At 46.4% G+C, this 19,711-nt stretch overlaps 1 protein-coding gene across 9 annotated transcripts in view; it reads right to left on the bottom strand.

Annotated features, from left to right (window-relative positions):
• The window catches only part of LOC6506579 (four and a half LIM domains protein 2), a 54,411-nt gene that overhangs the window by 3,733 nt on the left and 30,967 nt on the right, over window positions 1–19,711 (bottom strand). For 3 of the 9 annotated variants that reach the window (XM_014909330.3, XM_014909331.3, XM_014909339.3), the window contains 2 exons: window positions 5,864–6,064; window positions 4,844–5,018 (listed from right to left, as the gene is read on the bottom strand). In XM_014909330.3, coding sequence (XP_014764816.1) covers window positions 4,844–5,018; window positions 5,864–6,064 — 376 coding nt within the window. Of the gene's footprint in view, window positions 1–2,138; window positions 2,379–4,843; window positions 5,019–5,863; window positions 6,065–6,567; window positions 15,764–15,955; window positions 16,019–16,073; window positions 18,597–19,711 lie in introns of those variants that run through there. The other 6 variants (XM_014909336.3, XM_001957574.4, XM_014909338.3 and 3 more) reach the window with 6 other exon arrangements.

Genomic DNA, 19,711 nt, shown 5'->3' with positions numbered 1-19,711 from the left:
GTCGAAGCTCGTGCGCAAATTGAAGCAGGAAATTGTCCAAGCTGGAGGCGCACAGGAAACTGAGAACAGAGTTTTTGGATTGGAATTATATCCAAAATCAACCCACACAATGGGGAAGATCTGCTCGGATATCAGAGGAATGCTAGCGATAGAAATCTAGAAGAGGTATGAAATTGTAGTGCCCCAGAGTGGCAGCCGATGATGTAAGAAGGGGAAATTGGAATATGGAATTCTAATTCAAAAACACATTCTATCCAAATTAAAGATGATGTAATTCCGCTAAACGGGTATATTAAATCCGTTTAATTGGAAATTTATGTATTGTTGCTTAAATTCTATCCATAAGACTCCAAGCTATCGAATATAAAAATCTTCCACAGCTTCCACCCATATTGAGCTATAGCTTCTGGCAAATATTTGCCTTGACACAAGGATGTGAAATCTGGCATTTGATTGTACCTAATGAGAAGCCAACAGAGCTCACAGTTTAAATAAATTAAATACCTTAACTCCTAAATCTCACTATTAAACAATTTTATGGCTTGGCTGGGCTGAACTCTTTTTCATTTCGAAAACCAGACTGTGACCCCAAAGGTTTCCGATTACCAGCTCATAACCGCAGCATTCGTATGGGTTTCTGCGGCCAAATGGCGGGGCATAAATAACTTTTATTTATAGCGACCAGTGTCTAACATAATTATAACTAATTGTGATGGGTTGTCAGGCGCGGAATGGCCAAAGACATCGCCCACGGGCAGATCAACCGACTAGAGACGACGCCTACAACAAACGCCACCGCCACCGCCACCGCCACTGAAGCAATGACGATCTACTGTGAGCTGATCAACTCCTGAGGTCAAGTGTAGAGACATTGAGACAATGATATATTGACAGGTCGCCGACTGGCGTGATTGATGGCATTTGCATTGGCCCGCTAAGCTCTAAACGCTAAACGCGGCCCATTCAGGGTGTCATGAGCCGTAAAAATGAAAGTGGATTCGTTGGATTTGTCAAGCCGAGAAACCAAAACAGAAATTGAAACCCTTGCGCCGTGCATGGTCTGCATTTTTAATTGCAAACGAGTGCAAATGCGAGTGCACAGAAAGAAATTACCTCAAATCGTAATATTTTTTCAAGTGCTCCACCATTTAAGATTAATAATGCGGCCGCACCGCACCGCAATGTTTGATTTTCTCTCGAAGACAAGATCTTTGACTTTGACCCGCCGCAGGGCACAGGTATGCTGGCTGGTTGACTGGCTGGCTTAAAGCCAAGATTTATTGGCCGCTTAGATTCGGTGAAAAGAGAAATTGAATTTGCTTGTTTTCGGGCCTTTGTTTTGATAAGACAAACGGATGACATCGGCATGAGGGAGTGCTCTTAGCGGCTGTCCGAGGGGGCGATAGGATCTTTAATTAGCCGATCCCCAGCAGCAGTCCCCCAAGGGCAGTTCCCATTTGAGTCACCCTTTTCCTTAATCACCCCGACCGCAATTAAGGCCGCAATTCAATTGAAAACCACTCGGAACTAAATAGTCTCCAGCGATTTCGTTTTCATTTCCAATTTCAATTGAAATTCAATTGCAATGACAACCATAATAATCGAAAGAAAGGCCACGCAACTCAATTGCGTGCATATTCATGTGAAAATATACACACATATGTCTCTGAATAGTATGTCCAATTTCTTTGCTTTACATGATTTCCATTTCGGGCTGAATTTGAATGTGGAACACGTCGAAGTGGCCGCCGCTTGACACTAAATGCATCCAAAATGAGTCCGAAATCTGTTTCCGGTTTTGCCGGCACGAAATTTCTTTTGGACCAACTATCTTATGTTATCTATATGTCTTTATGGTTATATGTCTGGGAAATCGCAGTTTGTAACTTGAGCAGAGGCGGTTGCAGCTGCAACACGAGTGGATATTGTGCAATGTGTGTGGGCCGGCTGTTACGTATACGCCCAGGATACATTAAGTATACGCAATGTGGGTCGCAGGAAGGGGGAGCTGAGCTAGTCTCTGGCAGGTACCACAAATAAACATACGAATAGGGTCCAGCACAACAATTGCAATTTACAATCAACGAAAACAGAAGCCTTGCCGGGGTACACTTTGCATTTTCACAAAAATTGTTTACAGGTGAGTTCCTCTAAACAAGCCAAGATGTTTATAATTGGAGACTGCCTGGCTTCTCTCAATTATGGCGATTAACTGCGGAAATACTTTTTTTTTGCTTTATGGTTCTTTATGGGCCAGAGATGATCGGGAGTTAGTGCAACACGTTGTTCCGATCAGAAAACAAAAACACACACAGGTTGTTCTACTATCCGCGGCACATTCCGCGCGCTTCGAAAACTTTTCAAACTTTGAATCCGGCGAGTCAACACAATGTTGCTCGAAGTGTTACAAAAATGTTGCTCGAAATGCAGCTCAAATGGATGAGAGTAAGCACAGAGCCGAAGACTGCCGAAGCTTGTTGATTTCGAGTGGTTTTCGACTGTTTTGAGTCTGAAAGCCGAGGGTCCAAACAACAAACCGATGCCGGAGTTTGGATACGAGAGCCAGAGAGCAGACAGTTGAGTCGAGTGTGAGTACTTTTGAGTGAAAATCCGAGTATGAGTAGTTGGGGAGCTGGAGAGGCGGTACCTGTTGCATGCCGCCTCCGACAAGATAGCGTCTTGTTGCCTCCAAAACACGACAGCAGCAGCACAGAAAAAATATCTGATATAGCAAGGTAGTCGAGGTGCCATTTAGAGACACCAACAATCTGCCAATCTCCGCCCGCTGCCAGGCAATTATGAACTATTTTGACTAGGGGGAACCGGCCCCAGTACCCAGTACCCAGTACCCAGTCCCCAGACTAGCCAGTTCAGGGAGATTGACGAACCCGTGTTGTGGCCCCTGTTTTATGCAGATTACCCGCACTTTTCAGTGTAGGCATTCGCCCCATCCATAATACACTTTCAGCTCTGGATATGTCAACTAGACCCAGAAGTCGCTGCGCAACGCCCAGTGGCATTTTAGCATTTGTTAAAATGGGAAATGGCTTGCAATTGCAGTTTATTTTTTAATCAAATTCCGGCCCAATATGGTGCGGCTGAATGAAGTTAATTTCGCTGGCACCGTTTCTCTGATTAATTGGCCAGTTGGACGGAAATGGTTCGACACGCGTTGGATGATCCGCCGAATAAGCGTGGGACTCCCCCTCGGATTCGGCTACTAACAAATCAATCAATTGAAAGTCTATAAAAAATCATAGTACATACAAGAAACCATAAAGCAATTGGCTTAGTTTCGTCATTAATTCTTCGAAATTCTATATATATACATTCCCACAAAATGAAAGTCTGTTCCGTGCCAAAAAAAAGCAAATGCTATTTAATAATACCCGCTGATTCGCAATTTCGGCCGCACCTCCGCCCCCGACAGCACCATAATAATCATTTTTCATTCTAATGAATCCCAAGCAAGGCAATTTAAAAGCCACAAATCAATGGGGGGACCGAAATCTAAAAATCTCTTCAAATCTGTGGGGCTTGACCAGCGCCTGGCCTGATGGGTTTATAAAATTTAAAAATTTTTCTGAGAGATAAAAATTCTTAAAAAGGGATTTTTAATTAGCAAGTGATTAATATGCACTTGAAAAGATGATTAGTTAGTCTAACCAAATTGGTCTGTCAGGTGGAGATCCACCTTTGACAAACAACAGAATATCTCAATCCCAACGAGATGTGTGTGGGATTTTTTGACATTGAAATAACTTTTTGCAAAGTGCAGGAAAATCAACAGACAAGTATCGGCGAGCAATATTATTTACTGCCGCTGTTTCTGGCCTGTTCTACACGTAATTGGCAACGACGCGTGGTTGGCAACCTTGCGTTAATGTTAACACGAAAGTGTCACGGCCCCTTCAACGTTTTGGCCAAATTGGGAACGTGCCGAGGGGTCGGATTGGACCCGAGATCAGATCGGGTGTTGGTGTTTCTCATACATATTTCACTCGCTCGGAACTGATCTGCGGCATTTATCAGCCATAAATTTATCACTCAGAGTCAATGTATTTTTATTCCATTCCGTTTGTGGCGACAGTATTTACTTTTCTGTCATATTTATTTGCGCTACAATTGAAAGCGGAGCAACAACAGACACCTTGTCTCAAAAGGAGGCAGGCATCGGTGGCAGAGGGGGTTTCTCGAGAGCGGGTTCAGGGTCTGGCGTGGGTTGCATTGTTTGTTTGTCCGTTTCATTAAGAGTCCGAACACAGGTGACAATGAACTTGCAGTTCAGCCAGTCAGCAACGCACTTACGTAAGCAACTCTCCACTGCAGCACTCCTATCTATGTATCTTAGTATCTTTGCATCTCAAAACTGGAAGCACTCGAGAGTGGCAAGTTCATTTGCGGGAGTATGAAATATTAAGATGGACTTTTAACTACAAAATGTTTATAAACTATATACTTTAATTTAATCATTAACTTTTCCTTTCTCCTTTAAAGTCTTAAAGTCCACCTTAATTCTACTCAAACGGAACATAGTCCAGCCAAAGCAATTAATTTCCTGACGTTGAAATTATTTATTGATCAAGTATCTGAGATATGCCATGGATGCCTGTGCCTATCCACCTGTGCTGAACCAGTTTTCGGCCTCTTTCTGAGCTCCTGATCAGTTTCCATTTATCGGCTAACAATTAGGAGGAGCTAACAGTAACAAGTAGAACTTGATTTCCCCCGGAAACCATTTTTTTTTCATAGCTAGGGCTGCCATTTTTCAGAGACCGCCCATAAGTATGCAACAAAATGTGAGTAAATAGATTTTGGCCTAGTTTGGCTTAATTGCTCTTACCTGCGCGAAAAACTTCGCCACAGCCATCGCAGCGGGACGCGAACTGGGCATCGTAGCAGTTTCCGCAGTAGATCTTATCCGCCTTGGCTCCAAACTGCTTGTCCACCAGCGACAGATGGCACTTGAAGCACAAAAAGCATGCCTCATGCCAGTGCTTGTCTTTGTAGGAAAGATCCTGGAAAGAAATAAGTTATTTTGGGGAAAATTAAGACATTAAAAGGGTATTATCTATAGACTATAAAAAACAAATAACTTTAATGGATTGTTGTATAGAAGGCTTATCTGTTCATAAACAAAATTATAATAGTTTTCAGATGGAAAAGATACTATAACATTTTTCCATGATTAATATATTTAAGATAGCTAGTATACACCTGATTTTAAATGAGAATTTCCGACAATGAATAGATAGTATTATAACTGAAAATGATTCTAGAAAAGTTACCTCTTAGAATGACACATCTTGTTAAACATATTTATAATTTCTATCTAATCCCTACAGACAATTACCTATTAGGAGCAAGGTTATTTGGCTAATTTGTGAAAATAATTCACGGACCATTACCCAATATAAGACACTGCATCTTGTCTTGCATATTTCAATCTATTTTTAATGTTATGATTAAAATTACGACTAGACCCATAAAAACCACATAAAAAGAAACACGACAGACATAAAATATAGAGGCACACGAGCCAGACATAAACTCGATATTAAAAATCAATATTTTTTTTTGGTAATCTGTTGTAATCAAAGTTTTGATTTGGGTTTTTGAATGTTTATTGATTTAAATTTGTGGCTTTTTATGAGCTGCACCCGAAACTGGTTTTGTCAAGGGAAGTGGTAGCGGTAGTGGATGTGGATGTGGAAGTGCGGGCTACTTACTCTTCTGAGAGTTTCTATATCTGTGTCTGCCCTACTTTATGGTTATTAAATACTTGGACTGCCCACATATGGCCATAAATACGGTTTACGATCAGTTTATGGGTCCTGAACATTTTTATTTCCAGTGCACTCACCTTCGAGTCGATGCCAATGATCTTGCTGCACTCCTCGCACGTATTGGCGAACACGTTCTCGTAGCACTTGATGCAGTACGGATGGTCGTCCCGGATGACGTAACGCTGTCCGGTGAGGCTCTCGTCGCACTGCCAGCAGCAGAAGTGTCCGGAGTGCCAGTCCTTGTCCATGGCTTTTGTGTACTCGCCACTGAAAATTAACTGCAAGCACATCGGGGATATTGGATCATATAGAAAGTCACATTTCACATTTTTTACAAAAAGGATAGAGGATTTAAAAAAAAAAGACATAAATCGCATATATTTTTAAGGTGTGTGTATAATTCTTATCCAATTGTTGTGTTTTTCAGTGTAATTTTGTTTCATGTTAGATTGTTTCTTTGTGGCACTTGGGATTTTGTTTGGTTTTCGGTTTGTTGTGGCTTAAAAAGACTTGGTGGATACCTTTTAGTAAACATTTTGGCCGAGGAAAGTAGAGTAGTAACGTGTGTCGGTTTTGTAAAAGTTCGAAATGCGAGAGTTCATATTTGGAAACTATACAATAGTATTTCTGATTTTTTGAAAAATGTTGGTGTGGTTTTTTTTTTTTGAGAATTTCAAAAAGGAGTTGGTTTTGAATTTGAATGAAAAGTGGGAAAGTGGAAAACATCGTTTACGAACTGCCACAAAACTGTGCTGGGACACACATGACACAGGTCACCTACCCCCTTTCCTCGATGGTGGCGTCCACCTCGACCTCGCTGATCTGGACCTCGGACTCGCGCCGCTTCGACGACTTCTTGACCTTTTTCGTTTTCTTCACTTCCGTTTGCACGGTTTGCATAATTTCCACGTCCGCCATCGCGACCGACTGAACTTTCTATTATTATTATAGTATCTTGTGGATGCGTGTATTTGTATCTGTATCTGCGTGTTCTGGTCGAGCGTGTGTATTTGTGTTTAGTTTTGATGTGTACTTTTGTATTGCGAACGCGTTGGATTCGATTCGATCGAGGTCCAGAACGTTATGAACTTTGCCGAGTCGGGATCTCAACTGGCGCAATGCTTTCAAAAATGGTTTTTGAAATGCTCGAAATGCCCGAGATGCTGTGCTGCACCGCTCTGTATCTTTGTATCTCTGTATCTAGTTTCGCCACCGCCAAGTGTAAAAATAAAATCTCGGAGAGTACCAGTACTCGATTCGTAGAAGAGCGCACTACTATCGCCGTCTCTAGAGATTTCCCCCCATCGAGAGAGAGACAGAGAAAGAGGTGGAGTGAGATATATGGTATCGTAGAACCCGAACCCGCGGAGACAGACGATTTGAAATATTGCGGTGGACAATGTAAATATCGCCAATAATTAACAAAAATATTGGCCAATTTCTTCAGCAATTTTGGCCAATTTGCATGCAATATTTCGTGCGACTTTTCCGCTAAAAATAGTAAATGAAAAATCGAAGCAAACGCATCTCGCAGGTGCCAAGAGGTGTGGGTGGCTGGGGTGGCACACCTGCCCGACCGCCGTCTGCCGGTCACAGGGGTGTGGCAGCCGGGATGACCCCTCCGGTCCCTCCGGAACAGCTTGTCAGGGGTTTTTGAAAAATTTTAAATTTTCTTTCACCCCCTCCCTCCTCGACACTGCGATGTAGTGTGTTTTCCTTATGGGTCTTAGTTGTTGCTGGCGCTTGTGCACACGACACACAAGTCGGAAAACTCTCACCAGCTCACACACACACTCTCGGAACTCTCGAAATTTGAAAATTCAAAATTTTCTCTTTCTTCGCACACTGCCCAGCACAGAATCCCTCCCCAAATGAAGCATAAATATTGAATTAAAACCAAAACGATGATCCAAGTCTGGCATTTACTTATCGCACCCGAACCGTACCTCTTTGAATTCCAAATAGAAAGATTTTCTAATTGATCTTGTGTGATCTGCGTGGGTTCTTCTAGATATCCATATATTAGCGTAATGGTATTTAATAAATCGAATTTAGTGGCGCATTGGCATTCCTTGATTTTCGAAAAAAAATTACACCATTCGGCATACAGACATCGTTGGGATTGAAATGCCAATGAGGGGTCGTGTGTTTACTAAAACGGACCAACAGGTGTGCCGGCGAATAGCCCAAATAATTCCAAAGATTGTGTAATTTCATATACAAACAAGTCTATAAGAAATAGTTAATATTATTTCATGAATCTCTCTGACATTCTGACATTTGATGGATCTATCAGCATAGATTATAACCCATTAGCAGAGCACTCTTTCCCAATGACCTCATCAATCCGGTTGGCCATTAATTTCGACGCCTGGTTTCGGCATATAATATAATATTTTTTAGCCCAATTAATAGCCAATGTTTGTGGAAAAGCAGAGCAAACTTCCATTAGACAAATTGGGCCGACACCTAAGGGCAGTCGGCCATCAAGGTGAGCAAGTACAAATAGCCAAAAGTGACAGTTCAGTGGTAGAAATCAATTACCAAGGCTAGAAACCTCTCCCCCTAGACCAGGATCTACAATACATATCAAAATGCGAAAATAAACAAAAACTTATTGTTTAAAAATCAAAATGTTGATGTAAACTGATTCACTGCCGCGATGGGCAGAATTTATGGGCTAAAGGGGAATAAAACCAAATAAATACAACATAAATTTCCCGGCGAAGGTCAAGGAAGTATAATTTCTTTCAAAACAAAAATTTTAATAACAAAAATGGTCAGAGCTTTTAAGTGGGCCACAAAACTATTCCAGAGCCCAGACATATATTATATATTTTCTATCTATCAAGTGCATGTTCGTGTACATAAAATATAGTAATGCATTGCATGTGCATATTTATTAGTTGTTGCCCCAACCCAACTATTTCTGCCACAGACACCACTGCCCCGGCATTGGAGCCGTCGAGTGTAATGCAATCTCCGAGTTTCTCTAAAAATAAGTTGCATTTTGCGAATCTTTGATAAAAAGTTTTTTTTCTGACGCCGCGGCGGTTATTTGGCGTTTTTCACGCAGGCGTTTAGGCGTTAATTGGGTCATAAATTTATATATAAATAATACCACACATATAGCCATGCCAGGCCATGGCAGGCGTATATTTTCCAACGTATTTTCGTGTTTTTTATTGAGTGCCAAATTCAAAAAAGCGACAAGACATGCCAATTCTGTGTAATCAAGAGGGGCGAACACTTTATGTCGATCTGTGGGGGGTCGGGCAGTGCCTATAAGTTCAAGTTTAAGTTTGTTTGGTTCTCTAGATTCTAGATTCTAGATTCTAGATGACACCGAAAAACAGCTGCTGATTTTAATTTGTCTTTCGTCCGGTCCATGCGATTCAAATTAAATCATGTTATTTGAAAATGATTTAAAAATTATTGAAAAATACTGAAATAAAATGCATGAAATTGATGACTCTCGTGTGTATTTTTGGGAGAAGAAAGGTGTTTCATTTAACTGACACTGAATATGAAAAATTCATTTACCAGCAGCTGTACGCACAATATTCAAGTGAATTTTTTTAAAAAATATTTAAGGCGATTTCCCGCAGACCGCAGAGGAATACATATTTTCTACAAGTACTTTGTGTCTGAAGAAGGGGTTTCTGGGGGAAAACGTTGGAGAAATATGAAAGAAAATAAAACCGCAGGCTTTTAAGTGTGCCCCGTAAGAAAAATGAATTCATGTCAAAGACGAAACTATTGAATAAGACTTTTTGGCAACGTTCTGGCCACGTTTGTTTGCTTGTGGCTCTAACGCAAGTTCGGAGAGATACAAGTACATTTATTTGCTGTATATTCTGTATTACGTAATTAGTTTTACAGACACTGAATTATACGGATAGATGCTCCAAATGGTCCGTTTAGACCCCGTGTAGAGGTAGAGGTTGGTGGTGGACAAAGCCAAGTGAGCTGCGTAAACAAATCACTCGAGTGACACACTTTCCTGTTGGCCTGTCATAAATATTTTGGGAATTTTTCATTTCTTCATTTCCAATTTCCCCCATTTTTGGGGCCGACTGACAGTCGCGAAAATAATTTGTTATCTTTGCGAACCTTTGTCGCCTTTCAGTGGCCGGCTTTAGCTTAATTTGACTAAAGATACGACATATAAAATATGACAGCAGCATTTCACCAAAAAGAACAATTTCAAAAACACGGTACTATATTTTCCTTTGAAGCGGAAAGAGTCGCGGGCGAACAAAATGGTTTCTGTTTTTCTGATTTCTGTAGCATACTTTTCGGGATTACGATATTCCATATTCTTCTGATAACTTTTAGGTTTCTTATAGTTTGAGTTTTATTTGTTTATTAATTGGAGAAGAATGATATTTGTACTTAACTATTATTTAAGAAAATTTTAAAGCATCAAAATATATATACTTGTGTTCAAAAATGATTGGGTTTTATGATTCATTTATATATGATTATCTATAGAGTTTTATAAAGATATTCCAACTTATCCATCTCGATTTATTTTACACTTAAGAATAATAAAAGATCTCCCACATATCTTTTGAAGACAAAACTCATGCCAAACTTAATGCCATTTAGCCCTGACCTTAGATCGTATTATTCCGACATAAGACCCCCGAAAGACAGACGGTTTTTGTTTTGGCTTATTTGCCAGACTGACAAGAGCATTAAGAATCGAGTAAATCTAGATGGCAAGCGATTTGCATCGGGATTTATGTGCTGGCCCCTCAACGGGCTCATTGGTAATACTCGTGTGTCAAAACGATGACATCATGTTCGAGGGAAAGGAGCCAAAATGCAAATTGGGCCAACATACAACGCATATACGATACACCGGCTATATAGATACAGATGTGTGTATATGGGTAATTGTGGGACGATTTATGGGTCCCCATACCTCATTATATCTCCGTACCCCCTTGTGAGTGTCAGTGCACTTGGTGGTGCACCCATGGATGGATGACAACGGTGCCGCGGCATGAATGATCTCAATGCCCGAGTATTTCGGTGGCCGATGCAGAATTGGCACAAACCGCAGATACAAATTCGGGAGGGTGTATGGGTGGCGATATTTTTAGCAGCCAGTGTAGAACCAAATGTTTTCTTCATTTATTCAGTTGGCATTTATTCTCGGCATTCACGTTTTTATTTATTCTTTTTATTAAGACAAAATCGTTAAATAAACTAACAGCTAAGGTAAACAATCCTTCAATCGTTCGATGATTCTTGGGTTCATTTTTATAGTTTGCGGTTCGTTAGTATAATACATAGTTTATACAGAGCGGGATCAAGGATCTCGATCCCTCAGTCAGAGGAGCGGATGCTGGATGCTGGATACTGGTTGCTAGATTCTGGATTCTGGATTCTGGGCAAGATTCTGGAACTGGGTCTGGTTTCGTGTACAGCGTGCTCGGTTTTTGTGGATATTTGGCATAGACTGGACTGAATTGTGCTGGGCTGTGCTTGGCTTGACGTGACTTGGCTTATGAACATGTCTATAAAACAAAAATATATAGAGAGTCATTCAAATGGGTGATAGAGTGGGGTTAGTGATCGAACCAAGCGCTGTTCTAGAAAAGCGGATAAAAGTTGGCGTCTTTGAGGATGTCGAAAGTGTCCACCACGGATCGGGCGGGCGCCACAGCAGCCACCGCCGGAACATTTGCGATCGTTGGGGAATCTCCAATCGCCTCGATCGACGATGCTGGCGTCAGGCAGACACTATTCCCGGCACTGACAATGGAGAGTAGGTTCTGCTGCGTTGATTCTGGAGTCAAATTGGTGGACACGGAAACGGGGGCTATCTCTGCCAGGGCTGCTGCCAAGGCCTGATCTAGGTGGGAGTCTTCCGGAAGAGGTGGTTGGATTTCTTCTTTTGTCTCTTCTTTAGTTTCCTTGGTGGAAGCCTTCTTGCGCTTCTTGGTCTTTTTCTTGGGCGACGATTGGCCCTCGTCGCGATCCTGGGACTCCATTTCTGCTATTCCCTCCAGGGCTTCCCCCACAAAGGCCAGACTACTTCTGGGCGAGAAGAGTCCGTTACCATCTTCATTGGTTATGCTGCTCTTGGAGCTGCGACGTGATCGGGACTTTCTCTTGGGAGGCTCTGCCATCTCCGGGTCATCGTTTCTTCGGGAGTATCCCGCTTGGGTATCTGAATCGTTGTCATCTCTTAGCTCCTCCTCGGTTTTGGATTCTTTGCGAAGCTTCTTTTTGCTTTTCTTCTTTTTGGGCTTCTCCATGGGTGGCTCTTCTGCAGCAGCTGCCTCTTCTGGATATTCTTTGGGCGGCTCTTCATCTTGGGGCAGCTCCTCGGGCACGTCCGCGAGTAGTTCACGAACAGGACTGCGACTAAACAGGGTGATACTTTCGCCTCCAAGACTATAACGACGAAGATCTACCGGCTCTCCATTGACATCTCCGTTTTCTTCGTAACTATAAGGGACTTCGTTCTGTTCCTGTTCTTCTGCAGGATCTTGCAGCTCTGATTCCTCCAACTGATCTCCAATCTCCTCATCCATTTCATTTCCATTCTCATTCTCTGTTCCATTGTTTTCCACTTCATCATTGTCGTCGAGGCGGAAGTTCTTCCGCCAGTTGTATTCCCTTTTTGGTTTGTAATTCAAGTCCACCTCGATGTCATCTTCTAGGGCGCCGACTTCCAGCTTGGGATTGTAGCCGTAGCGGGTTCGCAACCTCGTGGATTGCCGGGCAGCCACATGGGCATCCCCCAGGTACCGCATCTCCGACTCCCTCCGATCATTTTCCGGAACTAGTCCCAAAGCAATATCCACATCGGCATGACGATGCGCGGAACTAGATCTCTCCAGTTCCCTGGTTTTGGCCCAGAGGGCATACCGCTCACTCTCCGAGCCGGACTTTTCCTTCTCCGACTCGCTAGTATCCGACGGGAGCTGCTCCTGGACCATTGTCTCGTACTCCCTCAGAATTCCAGACTGCTTTCTGTTCTTAATGGCGTCGTTGTAGATCTGTTCAATGAACGAATCCGGATCGGAGTACGGGGTGGCTCCTCCAACAGCTCCGTCATCCAATCCGTAGTCCAAGAAGTCCTCCGCATCGTCAACCTCTTCCCAATCCTGGGCTCCGCGATTGGCATAACGATCGGTATTCCGTTCCGCTTCCTCGCACTCGGAGGTGTCGTGGTGGGACTCATCCGTGGGCTGGGTGCGTTCGTTGTTATCCGAGATTCCCTCGTCCAGTTCGAACTCGTAGTCGTCTTCGTCGTCGATCTCCACCACTGTCTGCCTGTCGTCGCTCTCGTTGGAGCTGCTCCTCTCCTGGTCGAGATTCTCGTGGTCGCCAACTATATCGTATCTGTAGATGGCATTGGTGGAGTCGAACTCCGCTGCCTCAGCCTCGGCCGCCAGGACTGCTCTGGCCCATGACTCCTGATCGACCATTTCATCCCTGGAGCCCGCAAAATCATCCGGCTCCTGAACGTAGAAGTCCTCCTTCAACCAGGTTCTGGTGCCCGTCAAGGTGCGCACCTCGATTTGCGAAATATAAACATAGTCATCGCTTGGATATTCCTCCACTGGCTGCTCCTGGGCCAGGGAATAGCGCCGGAAGTGGTGGTATTCCTCCGGCTCCAGTTCACTCATCAAGGCCGAGTCCGAAGCCCGGCGCTCGCTGTCCAGGAAATCGGCATTCAGATTCCGCGAAAAGTTCTCAAAGTTAATGCTCGAGGCGGCCAGCTTGTCCAGCAACTGATCCTGCAGCTCCCGCTTGGCTACCTCTGCCTCAATGTCCTTCAGTTGGTTGAGTTCTTCCTCCCGCAGGGGCGAACGACTCTGGCTACGAGATCTCTGGAACTCGGCGGTGCGATGACGCAGATCGTCCAACTCGGCGGGTGACATTTCCTGGGACTGAACCGATCGCTCCTCGGAGAAGGTCTTTGGCTTGGCTCCTAAACGGTTTTCGGTTAGGGAGTCCAGGATGGCGGCTTGCAGCTCCCTTTGGACCGCTGCCTGTTCCCGGGCCTCTTCAAAGCTTAGTCCTGGCGAGGGACTCCTCGATCTCTCAAATTCAGCAGCTTCGCGTCGAAGATCTCTGAACTGGTCACTTCCCAAGTCCAGGGACTCTCCCACGTAGGTGGAGCGCTTAAAGCCACTGGCCATTAGCTCGTCCTGCAGTTCCTGGGCCATCTCGGAAACAGTGCGCTCCAGATCCGGTATATCCTTGGTCATTTCAACCACCCGTTCCAGCTCCGAAGCTGTGGGGCTAAGGACACGCAGCTCGATTTCCTCCTGGGCGTTGTGCAGCTTCTCCAGGGCCTCCAAGTCCACCTCCCTTTGCTTAACACTGGAGGCTAACACGCTCTCCACCTCCTCGCTATTCTTCCGAAGAGTACGCAGCTCACTGCCCTCCAGGTTGAGCATCAAGTGGAAGTCATCCGCCTCTACTTGACCCTGAGACTTGGACCGCGAGCGGCACGGTGACTTGGATCTGGACCGAGAAGGCGACAAGGAGCGCATGTCACGGGTCTCAATAGTAGATTCCTCCGTCTCCTGGACAAATTCGTAGACATATTCCACTGTCAGACGTGTCTCTGGCTCCGGAGTCCTTGCCCTCTCCTGAAGGACCTCAAAGAACTGATCGTTCTGGGCAATCAGTTTCTCACGTCGCTTCTGGAGGCTTTGCTCCAAATTGGCGGCGGTAGGCAGGGGAGAACGGGAGCGGGACCGCGAATGGGAACGGACTCGGTTGAGACGCAGTTGCTCAAACAACCTGGCCATGCTCTCCGGAGTATCTTCCGGCTCTGCTTCGAGCTTAGCTTCCTCCTCGGGCGGTGGCTCCGCAATTTCTATGCATATCATGGGCAAAGGAGACGCTGGAGGAGATCCTGTGGGGGAACAACCTTTCACTATAATCTCTGGTGACATTGGGGGAGCGGCAGACTCCACTATAACCTCTGGAGATTGCATTTGAAGCTGGAGCTTCTCGAATATCTGGTCATTGTGTTGGATGCGTTTCAGTCGACGACTCTCCAGGCTCTTCTCGATGTTATCCGACGTGGGCAGCGGAGACCGGGAGCGGGATCGGGATCGTGAATGGGAGCGGGCACACCTCTCGGCTCTCAGAGTTTCCACAAAGAGGAGCATCTGTTCGGGAGTCGTTTCCAGATCCTCCATTGGTGCATCCGCCATCTGATTGATTTCTATCACGGGCTGCGGAAGAGCCTCTTCTGACTGGGGACTTGCCCTGCCGTTGCCATTAGTTTCGATCTCCATGGCACCTTCCGTGCCCGAGTGGGACAACCTCTCACCCAGATCGTCATTCTGCTTGATCAATCTCTTCCTGCGTTTGCTGATGCTCCGCTCCAGGTTTTCCGAAGTGGGAAGCGGTGAACGGGACCGAGAGCGGGATCGTGATCGTCCTCTCTCCTCCCGGGGAGCCTCCAAGGTCTCGTATATCATTGGGACGAGTGCATTGCCATTTCTGGCGTCATCAGCCACATTATGGACTTGGATTTGGTTGTCCTGGTGCTCGTTTTCATTCAAATTGGATTCCAATAGTTGCAGAACAGATTCGCAGTTTAGTTCTCCCGCCATCACTCCCTCCTGGGTGTCATCGTACACCTCCAGGGACTTTTCCGCGTCCACATCCATGAGGTTGGCCACATTTTTGGGTACTGGAGAGGGATTTCGCGAGGTGGATCGGGATCTGGAGGGGTTGACGGAGGCCGTGAAGTCATAAAAATCGCTGAGTCCCTCCATAAGGAGTCCGTGCTCATCCCGCCACGGGGCCGTATCCGGTGGCTGGTGGATGTTTATGGTGGGCGCTCCCGCCGGTGGCTGCTCTGGTGGTGGCTCCTGTCTGGCGGACCAGCGCTCCTCGTAGTGATCCATCTCGTCGATGCGCGGACTGCGACGCAGGCCAGGTGAGCCACCCCTCGACTGCTCCTCCGTGGCAGAGGAGGTTTGCAGCTGAGGGGGTGAAAGCGGGGGGTAGGAGGCAAGCGGAAGCGGAAGCGGTAGCGGTAGCAGTTTATGAAAAGCAAAGAAGCGAAGCAGTTAGAAAAGGCTACAGAGCGGCAGGGGGTTGAAAGGATCAAGGACTAGGATGGGGGAATGAGCTGCAGCTGGAGCTGGACTTGGCTGGCTGACCTACGCACTTACATTGGCTTTGTTGCTGTCGCTGTTATCCGCTGCCTGCGAGGTGTCCTTCTCCTTTTCGTTGTCCTAAACACAGTAAACAATCGGTAAAGGTCCTTGAAGGATACCGCCACTTACTCACCGCCTGCTCCTTGGAGTGTTGCTTCTTTAAAGATTCCACCGCCTGTTCGTTCTGCGCCTCTGTGGCTTCCTCGAAGGACGAGGACTTCGGTTCGTTGGTGGCTTCGTCCTCTACCTCCTCTCCCCGGGTGGACTTCTCTAGCTCCACGCCCTCCTCGTCAATGGACAAGGCCTTCTCCCGCTTCCAGAACTCGGTGTCCTTGTAGTGTTCCGGTACCACCTCACCCCAAGGATTGGTGCTCTCCTCGCCGAGCATCTCCAGGGAGCCACTGGCCTCGGGCGGTGGCTTCACGTCCTTGGCCGGACTCCGCTTGTGGCGTCGATGGTGCTGCTTGACTTTCAAGGTGGGCTCACTGGTGTACTTGATGGGATTGTAGTCCTCTCGGTCGCCATGTCGCAGCTCCTCCTCCTCCAGCGAGGTGAACATCTTCAACTCCTCGTCGCGTGAGGCACGTGAGTCACGCGATGAGTTGGAGCTGCCACTGGAGCGTCGTTTCTTGAAGGCTCTCCGCCTTCCCGAGCCATCCTCCCGGACCAAAGGACGATTCTTGATTCCGTCTAGAGATCGTAGATACTCCTCGGTGTACTGGACATCGGATACCTGATCCTCTCCCTCCGGTTCGGGTCGCTCTCCTGCTCGATTGATTTCATCGGAAAGTTGGGTGCTGAACGAGGACTTCTGGCTGGACATGGGCTCCATGGAGGATCCCTCATCGGAGACGCCCGGGAAGGTAAGAGTTATGGACTTGACCAGGCCCTCTTCGGAGCCGCTGCCTTGACCAAACTGGGTTTTGACTTTCTGCACCACCAGTGGCTCCTCCACCTCGGGTTCCTCGAAGCGGGGCGGCAGTAACTTCTTCACACACGGCTCCTCACACACGGGTTCCATTCCGGCGTACTCATCTTCCTCCTCTTTGCTGCGGTTGGCCTGCAACTGGCGCTGCTGCAGCATCACCATCTCCTCCTCAGCCTCCAGGAATCTTCTGGCGTTCTCCTCGATCATCTTCTGCTTCTGCTCCAGGTCCTGTTTGCTGGAGATTAGCCGACGGCTCTGTTCGGCCAGAACCGCGTCCTCTTCCAGCTCGCTCTCGGTGGCGCTCATGTTGAGCTCCCTCTCCGCCGCCAGGAGGCGCTCCACGATTTCCGCATCCTTGCGAGCCTGTTCTTCCTCGGCTGCCTGGTCGAGCTCCCTCTGCTTCTCCGCTTGGAAGAGGCGTCTCTCGGCCTCGGCTGCCTCGGCTTCGGCCAGCTCTCGTTGGCGCTCAGCTTCCTGGCGCTCCTGCTCGGCTTGGAACAGTCTTCTTTCGTTCTCTTCGCGCTCCCGCTGCTCTTCCGCAGCCTGCAGCCGGCGCTCGTTCTCCTCGCGCTCCCTCTCCGCTGCTATGAGTCTTCTCTCGTTCTCCTCGCGCTGCAGGCGATCTCTCTCGGCTATGTCCCGCTCTTGGCGCTCTCTCTGTTCGCGCAGTTCCCTTTCCGCTTGCTCCTTTTCCCGCTGCCTCTCGGCCTCTGCCATTTTCCGGGCCTGCTCCTCGGCCTCCTCCTTCTCTCTCTGGATCCTTTGGCGCTCCTCCGCCAACTTGGCTTCCGCTTCCGCCAGTTGGCGTCGCGTTTCGGCCTCTATTTGCTGCTGGCGCTCCAGTTCAGCTTCCAGTTTTCCCACTGGCTCCCCGGAAGGCGTCACCCGGAAGCCTTTAGAGTAGAGGACGCCGTCTTCCATGACATTCGTGCCTGCGAGGGACTCCCTCTCGCCCGCCTCCCTTATCTCCTTGTCCAGTCGCTCGCGCATTCGGGGCAGCTCCTCCGCATCGGCGGCTGCGTCCACGGAAGAGTCACTCGGATGCCGGAAGGTCCAGTGGTAGAGGTGTCTCGCCACAAAGGCGAACTCCAGGGCGCCCAGATAGCCGATTATCAGCGAGAAAATCAGCTCTCCGACGCCGGTCAGCGCCGTCTCTTCGGCGGCCATTGCGTAATCCGAATCCGAATCCGAATCCGAGTCCTCCGACGGTCAAAGATGCAATGAGTGTTCTCGCCGAGAAAAACAGCCGCTGTTGCTGGCGCGTATTATATAAATTTTATTCACCACGCACTCGACCAAAAAATCACTCACACTTTGGCAGCTCACGTTAATGGCCAGCCGATTAGGTAATTCGAAAAATATTTATTTCACTTTCACTCAAAATTTATTGGACCAATCATCGATTGATATTTGCGAACATATATCTCTATATGTGCTTCTGTCGAAGTCTGTTCTCTACTATGTATTCCGGGATATGGGCGCTCGTCGGAGAGGTTGGTCGGACGTGCAGCTCGGAGCTCGGTTGCACGGTGGCGGGACTCTTGTTAACCGCTAATCGATCGTCTTGCAACTGATTAATGCCCCACTGGCGGAAAGTGGCCAAGGGCCCTCTTCTGCGCGATTCTACTGGCAAGTGAGTCTAGTGTCTAGCCTCTAGAGAGCCTCTAGAGAACCAAGAAATCACCATTCAAATGGCAAACGGCGCTAATTGACGGCCAGCTGAGAGGAGAACACTCGACTGACAAGACAGGCGGCTAAAATGAAAAAACTTTTGTCACTGGCAATTTGGCAACAGAAGTGCCTCCGCTCTTGTTGCACTGCCACTCGCTTTTTGTTTTCATTTGCCTTCACTACGGCCGTGTCAAATGCCAAAGCAATCGGAATCGGAATAGGAATCGGCCAAGGCGGATTTTCTAATCAGTTTAGCAGCACCCGACCGAGCCCCCCGGGAGCTTCTTTTCGGGAGGGAATCTATTTTTTGCCATTTCGATGTTTCGATGTCTATTTTCCACAAAAAACACTTTTCGCCACTTTCTGCTTTGCTAGCAGCTTTCGTGCGGGACAACAGTCAGCGAAATGAATGTAAGGCACTTAAAATAGATGCCAGATAAGGCTTCGTAAAGGTGTTCCTTTTCGAATTGATTTGGCAGGCACAAAGAGGGGAATAGGGTCTGGGGTTTTTATCCTAAATAAAGGCTTATACTTAATATCCTTTAAAAAAATATGTTTTTTTAAATCTATAAACAAAATATTATAATTTTTGTTATAAACAATAAATGGGTTAAAATATTACTCATTCGCCATGTTGGCTTTTTGAATGCCTGTATGAAATACTATGAATTTTGGCATAAATCACTCATACGCACTGTTCTCTTTAATGATAATTATTTAAAATTTATTGTTAAAATTGATAATTAAGTAATTTAGGCTAAGAAGATTTTTTAAGACAATAAACAATAACAATATTTAAAAGCCACCATATCAAACATTACTCATACGCCCTGTTGACTCTCTACCGAGTAAGACCTGGAAAAATAGCTCTGCTCATTACTCGCACTGTACTCAGTGTTTGCAAATATTTTTTCTGTTTGGCATGGCCAATGCCGGGGGCCAGGGTCGCCACGCCCCTGCTCTAAACGCCTCCGCGTGAACTGCACACAAATGTTTGTCATAAATTTTGTCTCGGCACTGACACTAACATTGCCAACAGATTGTGGCCAGAGCTCTTTTGCCTCTTTCGAAAAAAGAAATCTCCGACGGCGCTCTCTTCTGTGTTTTCTTTACATTATGATGCGGCCGAAGGCAACAAGAGCCAACTATTAGCTTAATTATTGTCACTTTGT

The sequence above is a fragment of the Drosophila ananassae genome, chromosome 2R, assembly GCF_017639315.1.
Source record: "Drosophila ananassae strain 14024-0371.13 chromosome 2R, ASM1763931v2, whole genome shotgun sequence".
Taxonomy (NCBI): Eukaryota; Metazoa; Arthropoda; class Insecta; order Diptera; family Drosophilidae; genus Drosophila; species Drosophila ananassae.
The sequence above is the reverse complement of the archived record's forward strand: the minus strand, read 5'-3'. Positions and strand labels throughout refer to the sequence as shown.